General features: G+C 40.6%; 1 protein-coding gene across 12 annotated transcripts in view; it reads right to left on the bottom strand.

The window, feature by feature from the left end:
• Window positions 1-23,717, bottom strand: part of foxp4 (forkhead box P4) — a 371,685-nt gene that overhangs the window by 34,597 nt on the left and 313,371 nt on the right. For all 12 annotated transcript variants that reach the window (XR_011358475.1, XR_011358476.1, XM_069941845.1 and 9 more), the window contains 3 exons: window positions 11,118-11,319; window positions 10,284-10,360; window positions 9,799-9,900 (listed from right to left, as the gene is read on the bottom strand). Coding sequence is in view for 10 of the 12 variants with exons in the window: in XM_069941845.1 (XP_069797946.1) it covers window positions 9,799-9,900; window positions 10,284-10,360; window positions 11,118-11,319 (381 nt within the window). In the remaining 2 variants the exon portion in view is untranslated. The remainder of the gene's footprint in view (window positions 1-9,798; window positions 9,901-10,283; window positions 10,361-11,117; window positions 11,320-23,717) is intronic.

Below are 23,717 nucleotides of genomic sequence, written 5' to 3'. Positions count from 1 at the left end.
ACTAGGTATCCACAATAAAATTCACTATCTCTAATGCAGAACATAGCCTTTGGCTGACATAGGAAATGAGTGTTCTAAATATTAAATTTTAAATTTAGTCATTCAACACGGTTATAGGCCCTTTGGCCCTTGAGATTGTGCTGTCCAATTACATCCAATTGGCCTACAAACTGGTTCATTTTGGAGGGTGGGAAGATACTGGAGCCCCCAGGGAAAACCCATGCAGACATGGGGAGAACGTACAAACTCATTATAGACAGCGTGAGATCCCAGTCACTGGCACCGTAGCAGCTTTGCGCTAACTGCTATGTGGCAGAAGACTGCAGGTTTGAAGGTGATGTGACTTTTTTAAAATGATAAAGACAGTACCAATTGAATGCCTGTGTTTGTTGAATTTATTTGTTTCTTTTCCCTAACATCTTCCCTTCCTCACTGAATTTTCAGTGTCCTTTAACAGACTGAAAGTGATTGGTGAATCAGCCCCTAAGGAGTTTCACTGAATGATCAAACAAAAAAGCATCAGAGTGCAACATCCTGACTTGCCTGGACAAGAATCTCCCACTCTCCTATGTACATGATGCAAGAGGCCATTATAATGGTCTACACTGGTTCACTCCCTAGCTCCACCCTTCCTCAGTCCTTTCCTCCTTTTTGAATAATCACAGGACCTAAATTGCCTGTCCTTTACTTTTTAATTCTCACAGTATAAGGTCATCAAGTTGCAAATGCTCCTTCTGGGTGAACCAATTGTTTATTTGTACTTTTACTATTTAGTATGTCCTCCAGGTTGAGAAGGTTGAAGACAGCCTGAATGACTGCCTTGAGGGAATCCTGCATTAGATCTAGAGAAGTGTCTGAAACCTAAGGCCACTGGCCATTTTAATCCATTGTCTCACTCCCACGGATCCTTCTGCTCCCACATTGCCCAATGGAGATGAAGACTGTAAGATCTACTCAGCTCATCAAGTTTGCTCTGTGATTTGGATTATGGCTGATATATTTTACCTCTCAACCCCATTTTCTGCTTTCTCCAGTAACCTTTGATATGCATACTACTCAAGAACCTATTAAATTTCACTCTAAGTATACCCAATGTCTGTGCCAACAAATTCCACAGATACACCACCCTCCGTCTGAACAAATTTCTCCTCATCTCTATTCTAGAGGGATGTTACTTTTACTGTGAGACTATTCCCTCTGGTCCTACTCTCCCACCACGGGAAACATCTTTTCTGCATTGAATATTCAGTAGGGTTCAATGACATTTGCCCTCATCCTTCTGAACCCAGTGGGTACAGGCCCAGAGCCATCAAATGCTCCTCATACATTAACCATGATCCTCTTATTCCCAGGATCATTCTCATAAACTTCTGCAGGACCCTCTCCAATGTTAAAACATCCCTCCTTAGATATGTGGCCCAAAATTTCCTCACAATGAGGTCTGACCAAATCTTATAAAGCCTCAGCATTATATACTTGCTTTTATATTCTAGTTCTCTTGAAATTAATGACAACATTGCACTTGACTTCCTTTTTGCCAACTTAACCTACGTTTACCCTCAGAGAATCCTCCACGAAGACTCTGAATTTCCTTAGGACATCCTGTATCACAATTTTCACCCCATTTAGAAGAAAGCCTGTACCTGTATTCCTTCTGCCAAAGTGCATGACCACACTACCCTGTGCTGTATTCAATTTACCACTTCTTTACCATTTCTCTCAACTTGACCAAGTCACTCTACATACTTCCTGCTTCTTCAACACAACCTATCCCTTTATTAATTCGATGGGTAGTTCCTCAACATCCTACTAGACATGTTTACCATCTTCGAATACAAAACACTTAGAGAGCACTTCCTAAATTTTCCAGTAGGAAAACACAAAATCTATAGACACCATGGTTAAAGTAAAAACACAACGCTGGAGAAACTCACCATGTCAAACAGTATACGTTTTGTGGCAAAGATAAAGATACATAATCAACATCTAGGGCTTGAGCCCTCCTTCAAGGAATTTCATTGTTATTTCAAATTTCAAGCATCTGCCCTACATTTTTTTGTAATTTCAAATTCTTCTTCTCCCAATTAGACCTCTGTCAGAATAATCATGCATTCCTGACCAGTTTTCGTTCAAGGATAATCTATCTCAGTCACGAAATTGTTGGATTATCATCTAGAGGCTTTGGCTGTAGATGAATTTTAGTCACCCTATAGGAGTTAAGAAAAGTAACTTCAAAAAATAAAATTAGTCTGGACTGAAAAATCGACTCTTGTATAAGGTGGCAGCACAGCTGTACAATTTCATTAAATTCACTAAGCTTCCACTGGGATACTCTTCCTGGAGGTGTGGAATTACCCTGGGGTACAGTTCCTGAAGGTGTTGAATCTCTCTGCCTTACAGTTCCTGGATGTGCTGACTCTCCCCGGGGTACAGTTCCTGAAGGTGTTGAATCTCTCTGCCTTACAGTTCCTGGATGTGCTGACTCTCCCCGGGGTACAGTTCCTGAAGGTGTTGAATCTCTCTGCCTTACAGTTCCTGGATGTGCTGACTCTCCCCGGGGTGCAGTTCCTGAAGGTGCTGACTCTGCCTGGGGTACAGTTCCTGAAGAAGCTGAGTCTCCCTAGGGTACAGTTCCTGAAGGGTCTGACTCTTCTTGGGGTACCATTCCAAGAGAGCCTGACTCCCTCTGGGGTACAGTTCCAGGATGTGATGACCATCCCTGGTGTACAGTTCCTCGAGAGGCTGACTCTCCATGGGGTAAAATTCCTGAAGATCCCGGAGTACATTTCCTGAAGGGTCTGACGCTCCCTGGGGTACAGTTCCTGGACGCAGTAACTCTCCCTGGTACAGTTCTCTCTGGACCACCATTCCTGTAGGAATTTAGTCTCCACGGGGGGTCAGAACTTCAAGTCACAGTCAGCACTTAGTTAATAGTTTCACAGTGCCAGATTACACAGAGATTATGGGTTTAAATCACAAATTGTGAGGCTATTGTCATTCTTACAGCAAGTACATCAGAATATGGAAAATTTGGAAGGTGACAGATTCAGGTTGGTTTTGGTGGGGTTTTGCATTGTTCTACTGATTCCATGATTGATCATCCCTACATTTCTAGCTCCCATCTTGCCACCCTTGCCTGCTCTGTAGCATATTTTTTCTCTGTAAATGAATGAGATTTCCACAGACTGGGTCTGTCTGATTGTGGCTCTCTGGTTGTAAGTGTGAATTTTTAATGAAGTTCCAATGACACTCTATTTAGCTATTTCAAAGATAAAGCCCTTGGTTTCTGTCTCTGAAGCTGCTCAGCTTGTTTCAAATGTCACAGCCTCCTGTGTTGAAGGCAGACAAAAAAAAAATTCCCAGTGCAAAAGCGAGATAAATAGGACTCTCAATTACTTGCTAATAATCACATTAAAACATTTGTTTATGTGCTGGCATGACTGACACACACCTACCTCTGATTGAAGCAGCCACACCAAATCTCCCAAGGCTGTTTAATCACATAGGGATAAGTTTAAATTAACTCGCTTCTGATAGTCACAGTGTCACATTATAAAGCAATTGCAAATCCATGCACAGCAAGAACATTTTTTTCCATTTTTGATTTAATGACTATAGTCTATGCCTTTCACTTTTTTTCCTTTTGTGTTAAAATAAACCAAGTACAGCTTAAAAAAGATCATTACCCTCAACTTATTTCTCACCTGAAGGCTCAGCCTTTAACTAAGATCTGGATTCACCAGATATTTGATACCCCTTCAATGTTGTGCGACTGTCCCAGAGATCCAATTGCTGGTTGTGTGACGGAAAGTGGGTTCGTATTGGAAATAATAACTGAGCACAATGGTGCCTCACTCAGGTAACCTACGCACAGACACAAATGCACATTCTGTCACTTAAATGTGCATGTGTGTATATACAGTAAAAGCTCGTTAGAACGGGGTAGTTGAGTTCCAAGATTTCATACCACGTTCCAACTGAGTCGCAGAACAGATGCATATATGTCAAAGTGCCCACGGATAATCAAACCCAAATATTACCAGTTTTCGAAGGATCCACTATCTATAACTAACAATTTTAATGAAAGAAAGCAAGCACATTCTTTTAATATTGGGATTCTGAATTTGAATCAACTTATTTGCAAAGTTTGGGGTCCGCAGACACCCGCACTATAACCGATTCCGCGGATTACACACACACACACACACACACACACACACACACACACACGTGCATACACACACTTTCTCTCTCTCACACATATACACACTCACCAACTCTCACACCCACAAGTGCATACACACACTTTTATCCTTTTGCACACACACTCTCTTTCTCTCTCACACTCTCCTTTTGCCCTAAAATAAATTCACATACACTCCCTGTTTTTCTCACACACTCGCACACACACGCGCGCACACACACACACACACACACACACACACACACACACACACACACACACACACACACACACACACACACACACACCCCCCTAACAAATGCACTGAAGGCTGAAATGGTTTAAAACAAAATATTCTGGAACAATCAGCCTCTGAATACAAAACTTATGCAACAATCACACCTCTGGGCTGCAAATTAATTATTTACTTTTAAATTTATTCCTCTCTTGATGGAGGATGGTGGAGGGAACTTGACAGACCGAATGACCTACTTCTGCTCCTGTATCTTATGGTCTTGTGATGGGTTTTCATAAAGATCTGTTTTTATTACCCTTCCCTTGTTCAAACTTGTTTAAGCTTAAAGCTTTGAAATTTTAAACAGGGTGCCTTATTTTGATTTACCCATTAGTATCTGCTTCCCTATCCTTTCAATCCCAGATGAGGTCCACATATGATGGTTGACTCTTCAGTAAAATTTCATAGTCAATCCTCTGTATCTCTGCCATCAGAGCTTTGTTTCTCTTCCTCTCTCTCTTTTTTTAGTCAGAACCTTGGGATTGATAATTGTTTGCACTCAATTTCTGTAGGTTCTGACATGGTTGATGATGCCAATGTAGGACCTGCAGAGTCTGCCTTGAGATTGGGTGGGAAGGTTTGACAGTACCGGTCGCTGGGTGTTATGGGGTTGGGGGGGTGGGGTGAGGGCTCTGAGTCCTGTTTGCACCAAGCTTCCATGTGCTCACTGCATAAAGACCTTACATAAATGCCATCTGGACATACTGAGCAGTCCCAGGCCAGGGATTGCCATGGATCAGTGAGGATATTATTCTTTCTTCCTCCAGACGTCTTCTTTTGCTTCTTCATGCAGCCCTGGCTCCCTCATCCAACCCCCAATACGGGTAGACTGAACCAGGTGATACCAAAGTGATTGTCTATAAAATTTTTGAGCAGTGTTTCAGCAGAAATTTATTTATTTTTTTTACAAAATTATCCCTGTAGTTAGTTATAAGAACAAAAACAATTTTTGCAAGCTCAGCTTCCATGTATCAATATACCTACAAGGCTAAAATTCAAACTCTGGCCAGAGGTGTCATTATTCCCCAATTACGATAATGCTTCGAATCACATGGTTCCGTCTGCACGCGCTACAAGCCTGTGCTGTTGTTTTCGTTGTTGCTGCGGTTTTTATAGTCATTACTTTTGTCAAATTTTATGGTGTTTCTGGTGGTAATTAGTATTTGTGAACCTATATACCTATAACGTTAAAATGTACCGGTACTTCTTAAACGTTTTTATTTCAAATTCTATTGTTCTCTTACCAGATTTTCACTTTAACCACATGAAACTATGTAAATGTAAATACATTTAGGCTGTGTGTATGATATTGTAATTTAAAGGTGTAATTTTAATTTTACTATTTGTTTATCTCACTACTATTGCCGTTACATTCAGTGATACAGTGAAACGGGAATTTCGATTTATGAGTTAACATTTACTACACAAAAAATCATTTACTAAAGATTCTGTATGGTCTGGTATGGGAGGAGGTCTATTGTGGGGGGCAGGGGCAGGGGGGGTGGGTGACACCACCAGTTACTGCACTGGGTGACACCAACCCAAGTGATGCCATTTCCCCCCTTTTTCCTCCACCCATTTCACTACATCCCTCCTTCCCTTCACTCTCCCCTTACAGAAGCAGTTCAGTGGCATGGTCATGGACTTTGGCAATAGTTGGTCATAAAAGATTTGGTGGGTGGGACTTGCACCCATGAGAAGTGCACAGGAGACTCTCATGTGTTTCCAATAATTTCTGTAAATACGACTGAGTGGTAACATTGTTCCAGAATCATTGAGTTTGAGGTTATGCCAGGTTCCGTTCTTGGAAGTTTTTTCCTCACCTTGAATATGCCTGCTATTGGAAAATTCAAAAATGAGGAATTGCTATTCCAAATCTTCATGCTTACTTTCTCTCCCTGGGATATAGTTCCAGGAGGTACTGAGGTACTGTATATTTGAAATGCAAGTCTGTGTTAGCAGCAAATTGGCTTCCATGTCTCTTCCATTTCAAATATTGTGATGAATTATATCATATTTTATATTGTATATAGATATATTTTTGAAGGAGATAGATCGTGGGAGTAGTGTAAGTGACAAACAAACACAAACACTTCACAAAACAGATCTCATTCAAAATGCCAGAGCTCTGCTCAAACCAGACACTCGGTGCCTTTGTAAAGACAGTGGAAACTGCTTTGCTGAAGGACTTCACGAGTTGGACATGCTGTGGAGTAATGGATTATTGTTTTGAATGAATGGTGCCGCAATCTGCTTGATGCAGTTTGCTGTTCTAAGAAAGTCGTGTGGTTTTGCAAGCAGAGAGAGAGAGATGGGAGATCAAACAGGCTTTCTCCAAGAGGGAGAACTGCAGCATGGCAATCTGGCAGCTTGTTGAAACCCCATTTTGAAGATGGGTTGTGAGTTCTGAGTTCAGCCTGTTGAAAAACCTTGTGGTCCTTACAAGAGGAAATGGCTGGCTAGAGTGTTTCACCTGAAATAAGGGAAACGAAAAGGAACTCAGTGGTGAACCGCAGAAAAAGAAGTTATCATTTGGAAAACCCCAATGGGGCAAGTTTCTTCGGCAAGACAATGAAGTGGCTGATTGGAAGGAATCAGTTTGTGTGTGTCCAATGAGCAACGAATCTTTCATTGAAACTGACAAGAACCTTCCTGAGCGGTAACTGTTTAAGTACCTGAGCTTGGTGAAACATCATGAATGTTAAATTCTGTGCACAGTATAAGAATTACCTGACACTGGTGAACTTGGAGGAATGAGAAGTGAGATTGGACTGTGAATCAAATACATTTTCTGAACTTATATACATTACATCCAGTGCTCTTAGAATTAGAAGGGGGGGGGGGGGTTAAGTTAGGTTAAGTTAAGTTAATAGTAATAAGTTAAAGTTTGATTTTTTTTATGATTAAAGAAAATTTTAAAAACTACTTTTGTTTAAGTAACCATTTGTCTTGGTGAATTTCTATTGCTGCTGGGGTTTGGGGTCCTCTGGGCCTGTAACACTATGGCTATACTTCAAAAATATTTTTTGGCTATAGAGTGTTGTGTCTTCTTGATTAGGTATTGAAAGGTGCTACATAAATGAAAGTTTTTTTTTCTTTTATATTTGTTCTTTGTTTCAAAACATGACCATATGTTGTAGCAAGCTCCAGATTCCAATTATACACTAATTAAAGAAATTCTCTTGAATTCCTATTTTGGATTGGTTAGGAGCTGTCTTTCATTATAATTCAAAATGATGGGCTTCACCACGTGGAACACCTTGTCTGCTTCCAGAAGTTCTTTCATGTTATATGAATTTTAAAAAGTAACTTCATTTAATCTAAACATCTGAGCCACTATCAAGAAATTATTTTTGCTGCAGTCCTGCTTCAAATTTTCCAGGTTCAAATGATTAGAGGCATAGAAGGGTGAAACGGAATAATCCCCAAAATAGCAGAAAAAGACTAGATTATAAGAAGTCCTTGCTCAAAAAACAAGGTCCATTGAGTTTGTAAATCTTCAGATGAAATTATATAATGATAATTGAGTCAATTGACTAATGGAAACAGTTAATTTCCAACAGGTAATAAAGATGCAAACAGATGCAGATGTGAGGTGAGGTTATACCGAGATGTAGAGAGTCTCGGTTCCCAAAGATCCATCTGTCCCTCACCAGCAAATATTATTTCTCAACTTACTCCTGCTGTAAGTAATTTATACAATTTGCATTGGAATGAGTCAAGACTAACTACTTCCACCATCTCCTCAGGGATCCTGCTCAATGGTTTGCTTGTTCACTAACTTTAATATGTTCACAGAATAGTTTGAACTTAATTCCTTTCAAATGAAGGTATGTCCAACATTCTGATCTTTAGAACAAGGTTCAAAGTATTGAGGGGAAAAAATGAGCTTCTGGGGGAACTCAATGGGTCAGGCAGCATCTGTGGATGCAAAGGGATGGTTGACGTGCCTGCAGCCTCTTGTGCCTCCATTAACATTATCTTCCTTTAGAATCTTAAAGACAACAAATGCGTTACCTTCCAAATTTATTTTCCAGTGGGGAATGTATCCTATCTACAATCACAACCTTGTACAGTAAGACCAATGGTATCCGGCACCTATAGTAATTGGTTGATGTCGGATAAGTGAATTTTCCAGTTGCTTGAGATAATATGTTTCATGAATAGTGAAGTAACTGCTTGGGGATGCCAATTTTAAACTTTTGCATTTTTTTTATTTTTGGCCATTTTTTTTGCCAGTTGCTCAAGGCTGTCGGTCGCTTAAATTCCGATTAACTGAGATTTTACTGTATTCCAATTCATTCATATAGGAAATCTCTTCAACAAAGTGTTGCTAAAGGGTCCCAACCCAAAAGGATGACTGCCAATTTCTACCCATGGAGGCTGCCTGATCCGCTGAGTTCCTCCTGCTTCTCATTGTTTGCATTCTTATTGTTTTACAATCCAATAGCTATAATGTCACACTGTACATTGAATTTTAAATGTGTTCACAAGAGATTAATGAAGTAACAGGATTTACAAATTTATCTCAGTTCTGTATTGGTCTTTCAATGCATTTTGATTTGTGCACTCGTGATGCCAAAAGCATTGCTGTAAGCTTCTGCCACATTCACCCCAGTGGCAGCGGCACTTCATCTCGACACTGGCAGTTGCACAGAAAAAAAAGCAGAACAATGACCAGGAACTCTATGACTTCATATAAAGATGTCCCTCCCTCACACCTGAAAAGCTCTTTGGTTTGAGCCCCTTGATTCATTGCTTTAAATTACTCCCAATCTTGATTCAGTCAGTACAAACCTTTTGTGCATGTGTCAGAAGGTTGCCAGTGCAAGCCCTGACTCAAAACTCTGATCATAAAGTCGAAGCTCACACATCATCGCAGCACCGAGGTGGTGCTGCAGTCTGCAGATGCTATTAAACCAAGGACATGTGCGCTCTCTCAGGCGAAGTTGAAAATAACATACCATGGAGTGTTGTTGCCAATACTCAGCCCTAATACTTACTCTTTAACCAACATTGTGGGAGTATGCTGTGCACAAATTAATTTCTTACATCAAAACAGTGGTTATACTTCAGAAGTACTTAGCGCATTCAAAGTTTGTGGCAAGTTGTTATTCTTATACTGCATTCCAAAAGGTTACTGGAAAGAATGCCTTTAATTTGTATTTTGCAAATTAAATATTAACTGCTCTGTAATTTGATTGCTTATATGTTTTACCAATCAAACTGCTTTATCTCTGACCTTCAGTTATTCTTTATGCAATGGAGATAACCACCTATTTTCAAACATATTGGATAGTGTGTCTTTTGTAACACTCACCTTCCACGTGGCAGTGTTTCTCCGGAAGTACGCAAACATTCTTGTAAACCAGTTATAAATTTCGTTGAGTGTTAACTGCCTATCTGGAGCTTCCAAGATTGCCTGCAGGAAAGAAAAGCCTGACTTGACAAAGGGGATTGAAGGGAGAAGGTAGATCTAAACAGCATGGTGTGGATGAGATGGGATAACAGAGAATGTGACAGCACAAACCCCGTAGGATGGGATTGAACTGAGTGGTCAGATCCGGATAAGATGGCCAGAATGAGGTGGACTGGTCCAGGGAGAGGGATAATTCAGATCAAGACCAGATTGGACAAGGTGAACAGGGCTGGATATAGTTAACACAATAGTTCAACATTAGACAGTATTGGATAAAACAGGAAACGGTGGGGCGACCAAAAAGGGGTCATTCACAAATCCTTCAGGAGCTGAAAATCAGTGAGATTTGAAGTGATTGCTCATTGTAAGGAGGTTTCTTCAATTACCTGTCTGATGAGGGATGCATACGTAAAGGGAGGCCGAACGTCAGCGTTCTTGTAAAATTCATGGTTCTGAGCAAGCTCTGAAAGACCAGCAGAAATCATGCAGATGTGTTAATGACAAATACACTGTATCAATCCATCTTCCTTACTTATGGGTTACAACAGCTGGAATCCCTTGAATTTGATCCCTTGCTTTTCCAGAGATGGAACTAAAAGAGCCTGGGAGCCTGATCCATTGAGCTCATCGGTGGACTTTGCTGCTAATTCTTTAGTTTCCCTTCTGCTGGAAATGCCTCCCCCTTGAACCTCCGGAGAACTCACAGGTCTGCACCAAGATTGCAGTCTCCAGACAGCTCCTCTCAAGCTTTGATCTAATCTATAGCGCCCTCCATAATGTTTGGGACAAAGACACTTTTTTTTTCCTTTATTTTCCCACAGTTTTACATTTGGAATCATACAATTCATATGTAATTAAGGTGCACATTTCAGATTTTATTCAAGGTTATTTGTATAAGTTTTGGTTGACCACGTAGAAATGAACAAAGACCAACAGTATAACCCGCATCACTCTGGGCTTGGACATCGAGTTACATTTAATGTTTACAATGAAGTTCATTACAAGGGAAGAATAGCCTGTCATTAACTGGTTCTTTCAAAGGGCAAGAACAGGCAGCATGGGCCAAATATCTTCCTCTTGAACTGCACATCAATAACAGCCCTGTTCAGATGTCTAGACTAAGTTGCAACAGAGGATTTTCATCTAAAACATTCTCTGTTGAGTGTTTGCTGCACTTTCTCTTTTCAAAACAAGAAAGTAAACGTTTGAAAGCCTCTTACCTGAAGATATCGGCATGCAGTACTTGTCAGAATGCCTCCTTCTAATGGCTCCCATATTGTGTAAACTTGGTGAGCTGATGACAGAGGGCCCTTGCCTTATGGGGGTGATTGGCGTGGCAGCTGAGGTTGGTGTGTGAGGTAAACTTTCCGGGAAAATGTCTGACGTACTCTTGGAAAGCGTAACGTTTGATACCAGGTTCAGCTAATGGTGAAAGATGGTTCACAGGAGGTTACACCATGAGAATGAGAAAAAGAACAAACAAAATGGAGAATAAGTGTTTTTAATAAATGATTCGGAGTTTCTCCCCTTGACTAAACCTCAATCAGAGGCCTAGTGGACTTCCTTCACTTAATATTGTTTCTTACTTAGCTCCAAATAACAGATATATCATTTGAATGTATTCTACTGAGATTTCAAGGAATAGACCAATAATCACAATTAAAAGTATTGCATCTTAAATTGACAAAGCAAAGACTGTTGGAAGAGAATCTGATCACACCTGACTGTTGTAAACCTAAAGGGCAATCAGAACCTCCATCCTCCCCTGCTGACATCTAATGGGTACAATTACAGGTGTATTGGGACTCCACAAGCATTTACTTAAAGGGGATGATTTTTCATGAACAAACATAAATTTTAAATGCCTAAACTCAATCGCATCCCCCGCAGTCATGTGACAATCGCATCCCCCGCAGTCATGTGACAATCGCATCCCCCGCAGTCATGTGACAATCACATCCCCCGCAGTCATGTGACAATCGCATCCCCCGCAGTCATGTGACAATTGCATCCCCCGCAGTCATGTGACAATCGCATCCCCCGCAGTCATGTGACAATCGCAGCAGGGATTACAATTGATTAATAGAGTCACTGGCTCTTCACAAACTCATCAGGACTTCAGACGGTCCACAATGGAACACAACATTACATCCCGCCTGGAAACTGGAGGAACAACACTTGATTTTCCGACTGGACACTCTCCAACAGGATGGCATTAACATTGACCTCTCCGGTTTCTGCTAGCCTACGCTCCATTCTCCCTCCCTTCCCATCCCCTGTGTTTTCTTTCCTCCAGCTCTCAACCCCCCTTCCTTCCTTCTCCATTCACAGAGCCATCTGTCCTCCCCCTGCTTGCTGGTGTGTTCTCCCTCTCTTATCCACCTCCTGCCTTTGGGACCGTGCTCCTCCCCCTACCCTCCCCCACTAGCATTTTGTTCAGGCACCTGCCAACATTTCTCCATACCTTGATGAAGGGCTCAAGCCCCAAACATTGGTTATATATTTTCTATCTTTGCTCTATAAAGGACACTGCTTTACCTGCTGAGTTTCTCCAGCATTGTGTTTTTACTTCACACACAGTGTCTGCAGACTTTCATGTTTCTTTTTTTTTTAAACAAGATTACATTTGATACATGTTGAGTCCAAAACACCATCCAACCCAACTAATTTATGCTTCCCCATCCACTCCATCTGATCTTGTCAATTTACCTTTTATTTCCCCTCTTGGTCTATTTTCTTATCTATAGACACCCGTTCCTCAATCACATTCTGATAGCCCACATTCGAATTTATAATTATTTTGGGTGAAAAATACTTCTCTTAATTTATTATTAACCATGTTACATTTATTAGTCCGTAAGAGCGATCCTAAACATAGTCACTTTTCTCCATCCAACTCCCATTCTACCTCTTCGTCTTTAGCTTCCTACACTGATGCAATGCAGCCCAATGTTTCTCATCTACTTGGTATTTTGCAGTCATGCTGTTATGAAACCATAGAACCAGACAACACTTCAGTCCAACTCATCCATGCTGACCAGGTTGACCTTCTGGGCTAGTCCCATTTGCCATCATTTGGTCCATATCATTCTAAACCAAATATCCATATATTTATATAAATGTTGCTTTAATTTCATAATTGTACCTGCTTCTATACCTTCCTCTGGTAGCTCATTCCAGGTTCAGATTACCAATGATACTCTGGACCAAATATAAAGGCAACTGATCTTACTGAAGATAGATCATCAACCTGAAATTGTCACTCCTTAGTTGCCTGACCTGCCCAGAATTTCCACCATTTTGTTTTTATTTCATACACATGACCTCTGATTTTGGTCTTTCTCCCAATGGAAACCTTTTTTTTTAATGTCTAACTTGTTGATGGGGTGGAAAGGTACGGAGGAAAATTAAAACTTTTATGAACTTAGAAGGGGCTCCTCAATACAGTAAAACCCCTGTTAGACAGAATTCATGCAACTGGCAACCTCAAGGAACTGGAAAAAAAAAGCGAGGAAAATAAATTTATAAAATAAATTAAATTTAAAAAATTTTAAAGCAACTGTTCTCTGAAGTAACATATAAACCCTTGGTGACGATGGGAGCAAACATTCAGCCATGGAGTGCCTTGGCCGATCTCTGCTTGGAACAGCTGTTTGAATAAAGTTGTGCTTGAATAAAATCACACCACCGAGGATGAAGAGCCAGTTGATGCAGCCCATCGTTGGGGTGACTCTCTTAAAGTGTTAACTTTATTCATATAATATTAAGTATATTAATAAGGCTTTATTTATAAACTTTGGGAAGGGGGTTAATTATGATGTTATGATTCATTTTTCGGGCGATTCCATTGAGGGAGAGGAACCAGCAAATGCAGCAACAGTTAAATGGTTTGCAAAGAATGTAACTGAAAATAAAGTTTATATATTCATGCAAATTTGTTCAGTGTAAGTACAGTATAGTATTTTGGTCTTTTAAACTGTTGAATTCTTAATGCAGGTGTATTAGTTCGGCATTTAAAGAGTGAGTCTCAAGAAACTGGAAAACTCGCTATTCTGGAATTTACCAATCCCAGTAGGTGCCAGATACCAGGGGATTTGCAGTATTTTGTTTTCCAGAGAAAACAAATGCAGCCTGTTCAATGCTCTGACAGATATAACCCTGCTCCTTTCATATCATCTTTGTGAATCTTCCTTGTCTGTTTAGGTATTTGTGTTGCTGCACAGCTGTTACATAAATTCAATATGACAACTTACACCTTACACCTATGAACATCTCCTCATCTGAAAGGAACTTTGGAGCGAGAGTGGGAAGTTATGGGTGAAAGCAGGGCGTGGGGGAGTAAATTTGACATAGACAGACATAGCCAAAGGAAAAGATAGGACAGCATTTTATTTATTGCATTGTTAGAACTTTACTTTTTATTTTGTTGAAGGTTCAAGAAAAGGGGAAAGAAGGAGGAAAAAATTGGCAAGAAATGAATAGGGGGAAAGAGAAAGAAGGAAACCTCCCTTACAAACTATTCTGTGACACAAAGTGATACAGATAACAGTGAAAAGAGTAACTCAGCACTGTAGGGTGTCATTAATTTTGTTATTTGCATGATTTTTAAATTAAATGTCATGGTATTTAATTATCAAGAATTATTTTCAGTGCAAGAATGCAGTAGATTACAGGTTTCTCTTTTCCACCATTGCTGTTCCACACGTTGAACAGTTGTTGCAGAAGCCAGGCACTGTCACCAGCCTCCCCTTTCTCATTATAAAGATCGTGACTGTCTGGCAGCGCACTCCAACTCGGCTACCCTTGCTTTAATTTCTCTTCTCAAAGAGGTATCTGTGCCAGATAAATACTTCCCTCTCTTAGACAACTGGTCTTTTTTGCCCAGACTGAACTTTCACCCATGCAATGACATCTTTAAAGTTGGATTCAGAGCAGGGTATCTGGTGCAATTTGTACAATTGAGAGAAGATGGCGAGACAATCTGAATTAAGTAGAAGAAATCAAAGAATTGAAAAGGACGAAGAGAAGCACAAGAGGGAGAAACACTCAGTATTCTTTTATGTGGCATCTCATCGATCGCCTATTACCGAGCTCCCCTTTATCTGACCCTGCTTGATACGTCCTCAATAAAATTCAGTAAATTTATTTTAGTTCCTGAGAACCCCTTGTTTAACTTTTGCCATTTGGATGTTTCAGTTTCATCTACTATGAAGAACTGATACAAAATAATTAAATGTCTCCGCAATCCATCTATTCTCCATTGTTAGTTCTCTCGTCTCATCCTCCACTGGACCAATGTTTTCTTTTCATTTTGATATACGTGTATCACTGGTTACATACGAGGTTTCTGACACAAAAGAACATGTAATTAACTTCCAGTACCACACCTTCAAAGGGGTGTATTTGTGGGTTTAGAGTAGCTATGAAATCCTGCACACAGAAATGTTAAAAAGAAACAACTTTATTGTGCTTTTTTTTTCCCCCCCAGTGATATTTGATCTGGCCATGAGTTCATTAGGAAATCAAACAGGAGGTTGAGTCTCAAGTATTGAAGACAGAAAATTGAAAAGGCTTCATCAACATTATTTTCTAAGCCCATGAATGCTACCATTTTTGGAAGCATGAGAACACAAACAGGATTCTCTCCAAGTCACACACCGTGCAAATATAGGGCCAATCTCTTCATCAATATTGGCTCAGAATTTTGAATCTTTGAGGTGGCTTTTTTTAAAAAATCACACAGAATTAAGCAGCTCAGGAGGAGCCAAATACTTCTCTGGGGCAACCAATGATATACCATATATGCCCAAGTCGCATGTAATGGCACACAATGAGAACAAAGGACTGGAACAGGAAAAGGCTGTGCAGTTGCATGAATTTGCCACTAGATGTCAGCCAGAGTTCGAGAAATATTTCCTATGACGACGTCCAGAAGCTAGAGACATCTAAGGGTGGAATGATGACACTGCACCATCATGATAATGATTCATTCTGGAGAGTTTTCCACAGAGACTTCCAGGATTTCAACCATGCACTCATTCATCTGAGAGCCTTCACAGCGGTTGTAAGCAAGTTGGGTTATTTCAGTTATTTCAATTACAATATTGCTGGTAAAGGTCCTAATATTTACTGACAGGGTAGTTAATAATCCTAATATAGCCTAAAATTAATATGGGATATAATAGGTGCAAGAGGTATATTGTACAACTTTGCCAAATTGTATTCTTGTTACAGACCAAGTGCTGGCAAATGGGATATGTATTTAATAGTTATCATGGGCCAAATGGCCTCGACTTGTGTTGTTTAAATCTATGACTGGGTTTTAAATCAGTGTATGGCAAGTCCAAGATGAGGGAGTGCAATTCTGGATTAGTTAGCAGGAAGAAAGCTTTCAGCGTGAAAGGAACATCACTGAAAGAACAGTTTAGAGCTCGTGGTGATTATTCAGAGATATTTTGCTCTGCTACGAAATAACACCTTTAAGGATATAGATGAAAGAATTAAAAATGGCAAATTTGAAATCTGGGATGTGATTTAGCAAAAATCTTGGAGCAAAAAGGGAATTGAAAAGAGACTCCAAGGATTCAAGGTCAGTGTTTCCACACACCAAAATGGTAGGAGTGCCAAATCTCGAGCCTCCTGGTGCATAGAGGGAGGGGGGAGAAAAGCAAAAAGTAGGAAACACGTCAGATACAAAGAGTTTAATACAGACAAATTTATTGCAAGTGGAATGTCTGGAAGAGTATAAAAAATGCAGGACTGAGTTTTAAAAATGAGATTCAGAAAGCAGTGAGTGAGTAGGGAAAGAATATGGGCAAGTTAACTCAAAGGAAATCCAAGGAGGTTTTGCATTTTGAATGTTGACAGAGAAGGATTTGGTACTGTTGACAAACTTCTTTATCACACTTCCTACCTTTTGGTGTAAAGTGTTAATATTTTACACAAAGGAAAGGAGTGAATCTTGAAAACATGGACCGAAAATGTACCTGCAACTGGAGAGAAAGGATATGGATAAATTTAGAAAGGAATATTTTTCTAAAAGAGGTGAAGGCAAAAAAGTGTGAAATATTGAAGTGATCAACAGAGTAAAAGAGGATTATGAAATGGTTTAGCATCCTTGTAAATATATACATTTGGCAAGATCAGATTAAATATATCTTTGCCTGCTAAAAATATATGCACTGACTACAATATTTCAATTTTTCACTTGGAAAGACACGGATCAATCAGTGAGAAAATGCATTGATTTGTTTGGGAAGATCATGTCTCGCCAACTTGAGTGAGTTTTTTTTGCAGAGGAACTGAAGAGGGTTGATGAGAGCAATGGGTTTGTTTGAATTGATGAAATATTTTAACAAGGCATTTGACAAGGCCCACATGCCAGACTACAAGTTGAATACTACACACAGTTCTCATGACTAAACTACAATAAGATGGCACCTTGTCGTAGGCTTCCGCTCCCTACCCCATCCTCCTGGTCAGCATACATTCCTTGGAAAACAAATGAACTCTGAGCCAGATTACAACATCAGAGTGACATCAGGAAGAGCTGTGTGATGTGCTTCACAGAAACAAAGGGCACCCTGCTAGAGCCCGAGGGCTGCACCCTCTATCGCACTGACTGGACAATGCCGTCAGGAAAAGCCAGGGGAAATTGTGTTTGTGTCATCATCAATTGTTCATGGTGCACAAATGTGACTTATGTCCTGGAACATTTGGCAATTAAGTGCCACACATTTGACCTGCTGAGGGAGTTTAGAGCCACCATCCTGGTCGCAGTCTACATTCCACCACAAGCTAACATCAGGCTGGCACTGGAGGGACTGAGCACTGAGATCAGCAGCCACGAGACAGCCAGCGCATCCTAATGCCTTCCCGATCAATGTAGGGAACTTCAATCAGGCCATCTTGAAGAAAACTCTAACAAACTACCACCAGCGCATTACCTGCGAGACCAGCCACGCCATGACTGCACTTTGGTGTGTCTGATCACTGGCTGTACTTCTACTCCTGGCGTACAAACGGAGACTGAGGACCACAACACCAGTGGTGAAGGCAGCGAAAGTATGGTTAAGGGAGGCGGAGAAGTGTCTGCAGGACTGCTTTGAATCGGTGGACAGGACCATGTTCAAGGACTCATCCTTAGAATTGAATCAATATGTAACAGGTGTCACCAAATTCATCAAGACCTTAGTGGACAAGAGTGTGCACATACACATGTACCAGGTGTTTCCCAACCAGAAGCCTTGGATGAATCAAAGGATTTGCAATCTGCTGAGGGCAAGATCAAGGGTGTTTAAGGCCAGGGCTCTATATTTCTACAAGAAGTTCAGGTACGCCCTGAGGAAGGCTATCTCTGCAGCAAAGTGGCAATTCTAGAGGAAGCTAGAGACAGAAATAGATACACGCTAGCTCTGGCAGGGAGTGCAGGCCATTACAGCCTAAAAGCAAGGATATTTAATTACTCAATGAGCTTCTATGCCCACTTTGAGAAGGAGAACTCAACAGTGCCTAGGAGTATCTCTGCAAAGGCTAAGGACTCTATGATATCTATCTCTGAGGCCAACATCAGAGCATCATTCAAGAGGGTGAACCCTTGCAAGGTGTTAGGGCCTGACAGTGAACCTAGCAGGTTAATGAAAATCTGTGCCAACCAACTAGATGGAGAGTTCTCGGATATTTTCCATCTCTCATTGCTGCAATCAGAGGTTCCCACCTACTTCAAAAGGGCATCAATTATCCTGGTACCCAAGAAGAGTAGTGGGAGCTGCCTCAATGATAATCACCCAGTAGCACTAACATCTACTGTGATTAAATGCTTTGAGATGTTGGCCATGGCCAGAATTAACGTACCTAAGCAAAGGTCTGGACCCACTGCAATTTGCCAAACTTCACAATCATTCCACAGCTGGTGCAGTATCACTGGCTCTCCACTCAGCTCTGGATCACCTTGGAAACAGCAACATACATACATCTGCTCTTCATTGATGCAGCTCAGCCTTCAACACTATATTTCCCTCAGTGCTGGTCAACAAGGTCCAAACCTTGGGCCTCTGCAACTGACTCCTTGACTTCCTCATTGGATAACTACAGTCAGTATGAAATGGAAGCAATCTCTCCTCCTCACTGATTATCAATGCAGGCACACCCAAGGATGCATGCTTAGCCCACTGCTGTACTCACTCTACACCCATGGCTTTGTGGCCAGGCATAATTGCAATACTATCTACAAATTTACCAATGACACTATGGTTGTCGGCAGAAACACAAACAGAATGAGCAAGCGTACAGGAGGAGATAGATCAGCTCATTGAGTGGTGTTACACCAACGACCTTGCACTCAACGTTAGCTAAACCAAGGAGATGATTGTGGAATTTAGGAGGAAGTCAGGACAAGGTGATTCATTAGTTTAGATGGTCAAGAACTTCAAATTCATGGGTGTCTACATATCCAAGGATCTGTCCTGGAGCCTCCATGGTGATACAATTACGAAGAAGGCTTGCCAGCAGTTATACGCTGTGAGGAGTTTGACGAGATTGATTATGTCACCGAACTTCTACAGGTGTACCGTGGAGAGCATTTTGGTTGGTTGCATCACTGTCTGGGACAGAGGTGGCAACATCAGGACATGAAAAAGCACAAGAGGGTTGATAACTTGGCCTGGAACATCACAAGCACCAGACTTCACTCGATCGAGGACATCTATAAGAGACGATGTCTTAAAAAGGCAGTCTCTATCCTCAAGGATGCCCACCACCCAGGCCATGCCCTCTTCACTCTGCTACCATCGGGTAAAATGTATAGGAGCTGAAAGATGAGTACTCAGCGGCACAAGGACAGCTTCTACCCCGCTGCCATCAGATTTTTGAATGATCAATGAACCAAAGACACTGCCTCACTTTGACTTTTCGTGCACAATTTTTATGTTGGTTTAGATATATGTTTGCATTATGACGCTGCCACAAAACAATAAATTTTGTGACTTGTTCATGAGAATAAATTCTGATTCTGATTCTGACAACATGATTGCAATGGACAAGGTGCAAGGAAGACTTATGAGAATATTGTCACAAATGGAAAATTGTAGCTCTGAAGAAAGAATGTACAGTTAGGTTGTTTTCTTTGGAACACTGTTGGCTGACAGGAGAGTTAATTGAGATATATGAAACTGTGAGAAAACCAGATAAATAGGTTTTCCTTAACAGAGAGGTAAATGCCAAGGGAGATCGATTAAAAGTAATTGCTGGAAGGATTAAAGGGGAACTGAGACAAATTTCTTTCACCCAGAGAATGATTGGGGTCTGGAACTCATTACCTAAAAGGTGGTGGAGGCGGAAATCCTCATTACAGTTAAAAGACGTTGGATCTGTACTTGAAGAGAAGTGTCCTACTGGACTTTGGATCTAGTGCTGGAAGGTAGGATTGGGATGAGAAACCAGCACAGCTAAATTGCACTGAATGCCCTCTATCCATGAGACACATTTTCTGTGTTGTCAATATCAAGGTCAGGATCTAATCCTCATACCCAACTACTCTTGAACTAGCTAGCTTGCTGGGCAATTTCTGAAGGGCAAACTAAGAGCCAACTACTTTGCATTTGAGGACTAGCATCTCACATAGGCTAAGTAATTACAGAAAGTTTCCTTCCCTAAAGGACATTAGTGAATTAAATCGCTTTGTAACACAATCAGACGCTATGGTTTTTTTTTAACCCCTGAACTTAGTTAATTAACAATTTAATTGCATCAGCTGCCAAGGCAATATATGGAATATCTCTGGGGCTCTGCACAGCTAGTTTTGTAACATAACTTCCATGCTATGGTATCCCCAGATGCTCAGGCACAAATACCATCATGATCAAGCTTGACCCTTTTTCAACCATCGACCATGTCAGTGCACTCCTAGGAGGAGTTGTCAAATAACTAACGAACTCCCATTCAAAAGCTTAAAAACCTTTGACTGTCAGTTGGGGAAGAGAGGTGATGAATGTCAGGGGGTGAATAATTATTGGATGGCAATAATTTGAGAAGGTAAGAAATCAAAGGTTAAGTGGCTCACAATGACTTATTGGATCACCCACTATTAATGGCACTCAGGTTGTGAAGAGTATGACTTGATTTGAACAAGAGACTTAGCAAGATTTTCCTTGTGTCCAAGATTCTAGTACTCCTTCCTCTTGCATTAGCTTGCCTTGGTGGATGACACTCCTGCCTCGAACATAGCAGATTCAAAGCTAGGCAGACCCTTGCAGAGAAAACATTACGCACAATGGTGCAGTGCATTTTCGAGCAAACATTAAATCAAGGTCCAACCTGCCTTATGGATGGATTCCTTAGCACTCCTAGAGTAGTGGCAGAGTTGATCGTGCCCATTATTTGTCCCACAACCAACATCACTAGATGAACATTATCCCAGGGCCAAGTTTCACAAAATTGGTTAGGCAAGATAAAACAAAATGAGTGAGATATAAAGAATGGAATGAAAGAGCAGAAAAGAGAGAAAGAAAACAAATGGCTGAAGATGTTGTAAAGTTGAAGAAAGGAATGAAGGAGAAACTGAAGGGATGTCAGAAACAAAACATGGAGTAAGTGAGTGAGTATCAAACCAGGAATAGGTTGCCTAGTCCCTCATGTCTTATGGCTGATTGCTTAATGTAGACAGGCATGGACAGTGGCCCGAGTGGTCTTGTTTCTGTGCTGTATTATTCAGACTCGTTAGTGCCATTTTCCTCAAGAAACCCATGTCTTATCACTTCCAAAAATCAAACTCTATCCTGAATATACTTAATGACTAAGCCTCCACAACTCTATTGCATTCTGGATTCCAATGACTCTTTACCCACCAGATGCAGTGTTGAATGACTTATTTTGAGCCCTAGTTCCAGACACCCAGCTCAGGGTATAATCATCCTGAATATAAGGAGCATTATACATTTCAAAGGGCTCTTCTCTCATCTCTAAACTTTTGAGGGTAGAGGTGCAGTTCTCAGGAACAGGAATAATGGAAGGAGAGGAAACAGAAAATAAAGTGAGAGTGGAAGAGAGAGAAAATGTGGTTTGGATATAGAAGCAGAATGACTGAAGACATTCCAAGGCTGAAGTACCAGGGTCAAACAGAAGTCCAGACAAACACTGGTTAGACAGGAAACAAAGAATTGCTGGAGGAACTCAACAGGTCAGACAGCATCATTGCAGAGAAATAGTCAGGCAAAATTTTAGATCTTGGCCCATTATTCCCTCCCCCCCCCCCCACCCCCTCCCCACCCCTGCCCTTGGAGGCTGCAATTCTTCATTTGCTCCAGACTCCAGAATCTGCAGCCACTGGGTTTCTCATTTGTCCGTCAACAGCTTTGAGAAAGGTTGATGGCTCGAACATTAACTGGTTTCTCAGAAGCTACTTGATAAGCTGAGGTCCCCAGCATTTCTGCTTTCAGATTCACTTTTATTTGTTCCCCAAACATTTGTTAGACAACATTACCCAGCATGGTTTTAAGGAAGCATCATAGACATGCCTGATATTCACAGATCTGATCATGAAAACCATTTTGTCTATTACTTTATTCAACCATTTTCCTGAAGGGTGAGTTTTTACTTGCTTTAAAGCCTGCCCATCACCCATGTAAAAGAATTGGACTGTCCCTTGAGGAGAAAACCAAGTTTTAGCTTGTATTTTTACATTGCTGGATCATTGACTTTAGATTGAAGAGAGATGTGTGTGGCAAATGCATTAAATTTCCCGTAATCCAGAATTAAAGCAAATGGCAAAAAAAAATATTGAGGAAATAAATAAATAAAGAGAGGTGAAATAAATAGGAACAAATAAAAAAATAAAATTATAAAAGTAAGTGTTCTCTGAAGCAACCTCTTGGTGAAGATGGCAGCAAATATTCAACCAGACGTCCCCCACCCGCAACAGCTGTTCGAATAAAGTTTGAATAAAGTTGTGTTTGAATAAAATGGCGGTGCCCTGAATGAAGAGCCGGCAATGCTGCTCACTGCTGGGGCGACTCTACCAAAGTGTCTCCCTATTCCTGCCTGGTAAGAGTCTATATTTATTCGTGTATCATCAAGTATATGAATAAGGCTTTAACTGTAAATGGGGAAGGGGGGTAATTATGATGGCAGGAGGGTTAGCATAGCTGTTAGTACATGGGTGTTACACCACCAGTGATTGGGGTTCAATTTTAAATTTTGCAAATTACAGGAATTACCTGATTCACGTGAAATTTACCTAATTAAAGACTGCAATACTGATTATTTTTCAAATTACTTTACATTTTGAGCTGTCTTTTGTCTTTTAAACTGTTTATTCTTAATCCTAGTCTATTAGTTAGGCATTGTAAGAGTGAGTCTCAAACAACTGGAAAATTAGAATATCCGGCATCCACCAATCCCTATAGGTATGCAGGAGTTTTATTGTAAACCCTCAGTGATTTACTTTTGGCTGTTCATTCTGTTGTTTCTGGAAGATAATTAAATGACTTACATGCATCACATAGAGCAAACAAACTAATGGAAGAATGAGTAAGTAAAAAGCAGTTACAGTGATCTAATATACATTGCACAATCCAAATCTGCCTTGTCTATGTAAGCAGACATGTTACCTCTAAATCAGATAGTGATTTAAACTGCACTCAAGGGTTCAGATTAGTCCAGTGGTGCTATTTCTCAGATAAGAAATTAAACAAAGCCCCTTTTTTCCTTACTGAGATGGACAGGTAAAGTCAAGCGTCCTATTTCCGAGAAAAGTTGAAGCATTCTCCCTTAACTTATATAGCAGATTATCTCACCATGATCTCATCGCTGTTCAGGGACTTTGG

The sequence above is a fragment of the Narcine bancroftii genome, chromosome 5 (assembly GCF_036971445.1).
Source record: "Narcine bancroftii isolate sNarBan1 chromosome 5, sNarBan1.hap1, whole genome shotgun sequence".
In the NCBI taxonomy this organism is placed as follows: Eukaryota; Metazoa; Chordata; class Chondrichthyes; order Torpediniformes; family Narcinidae; genus Narcine; species Narcine bancroftii.
Note: the sequence above shows the minus strand (reverse complement) of the source record. Positions and strands in the feature narration are given on the sequence as shown.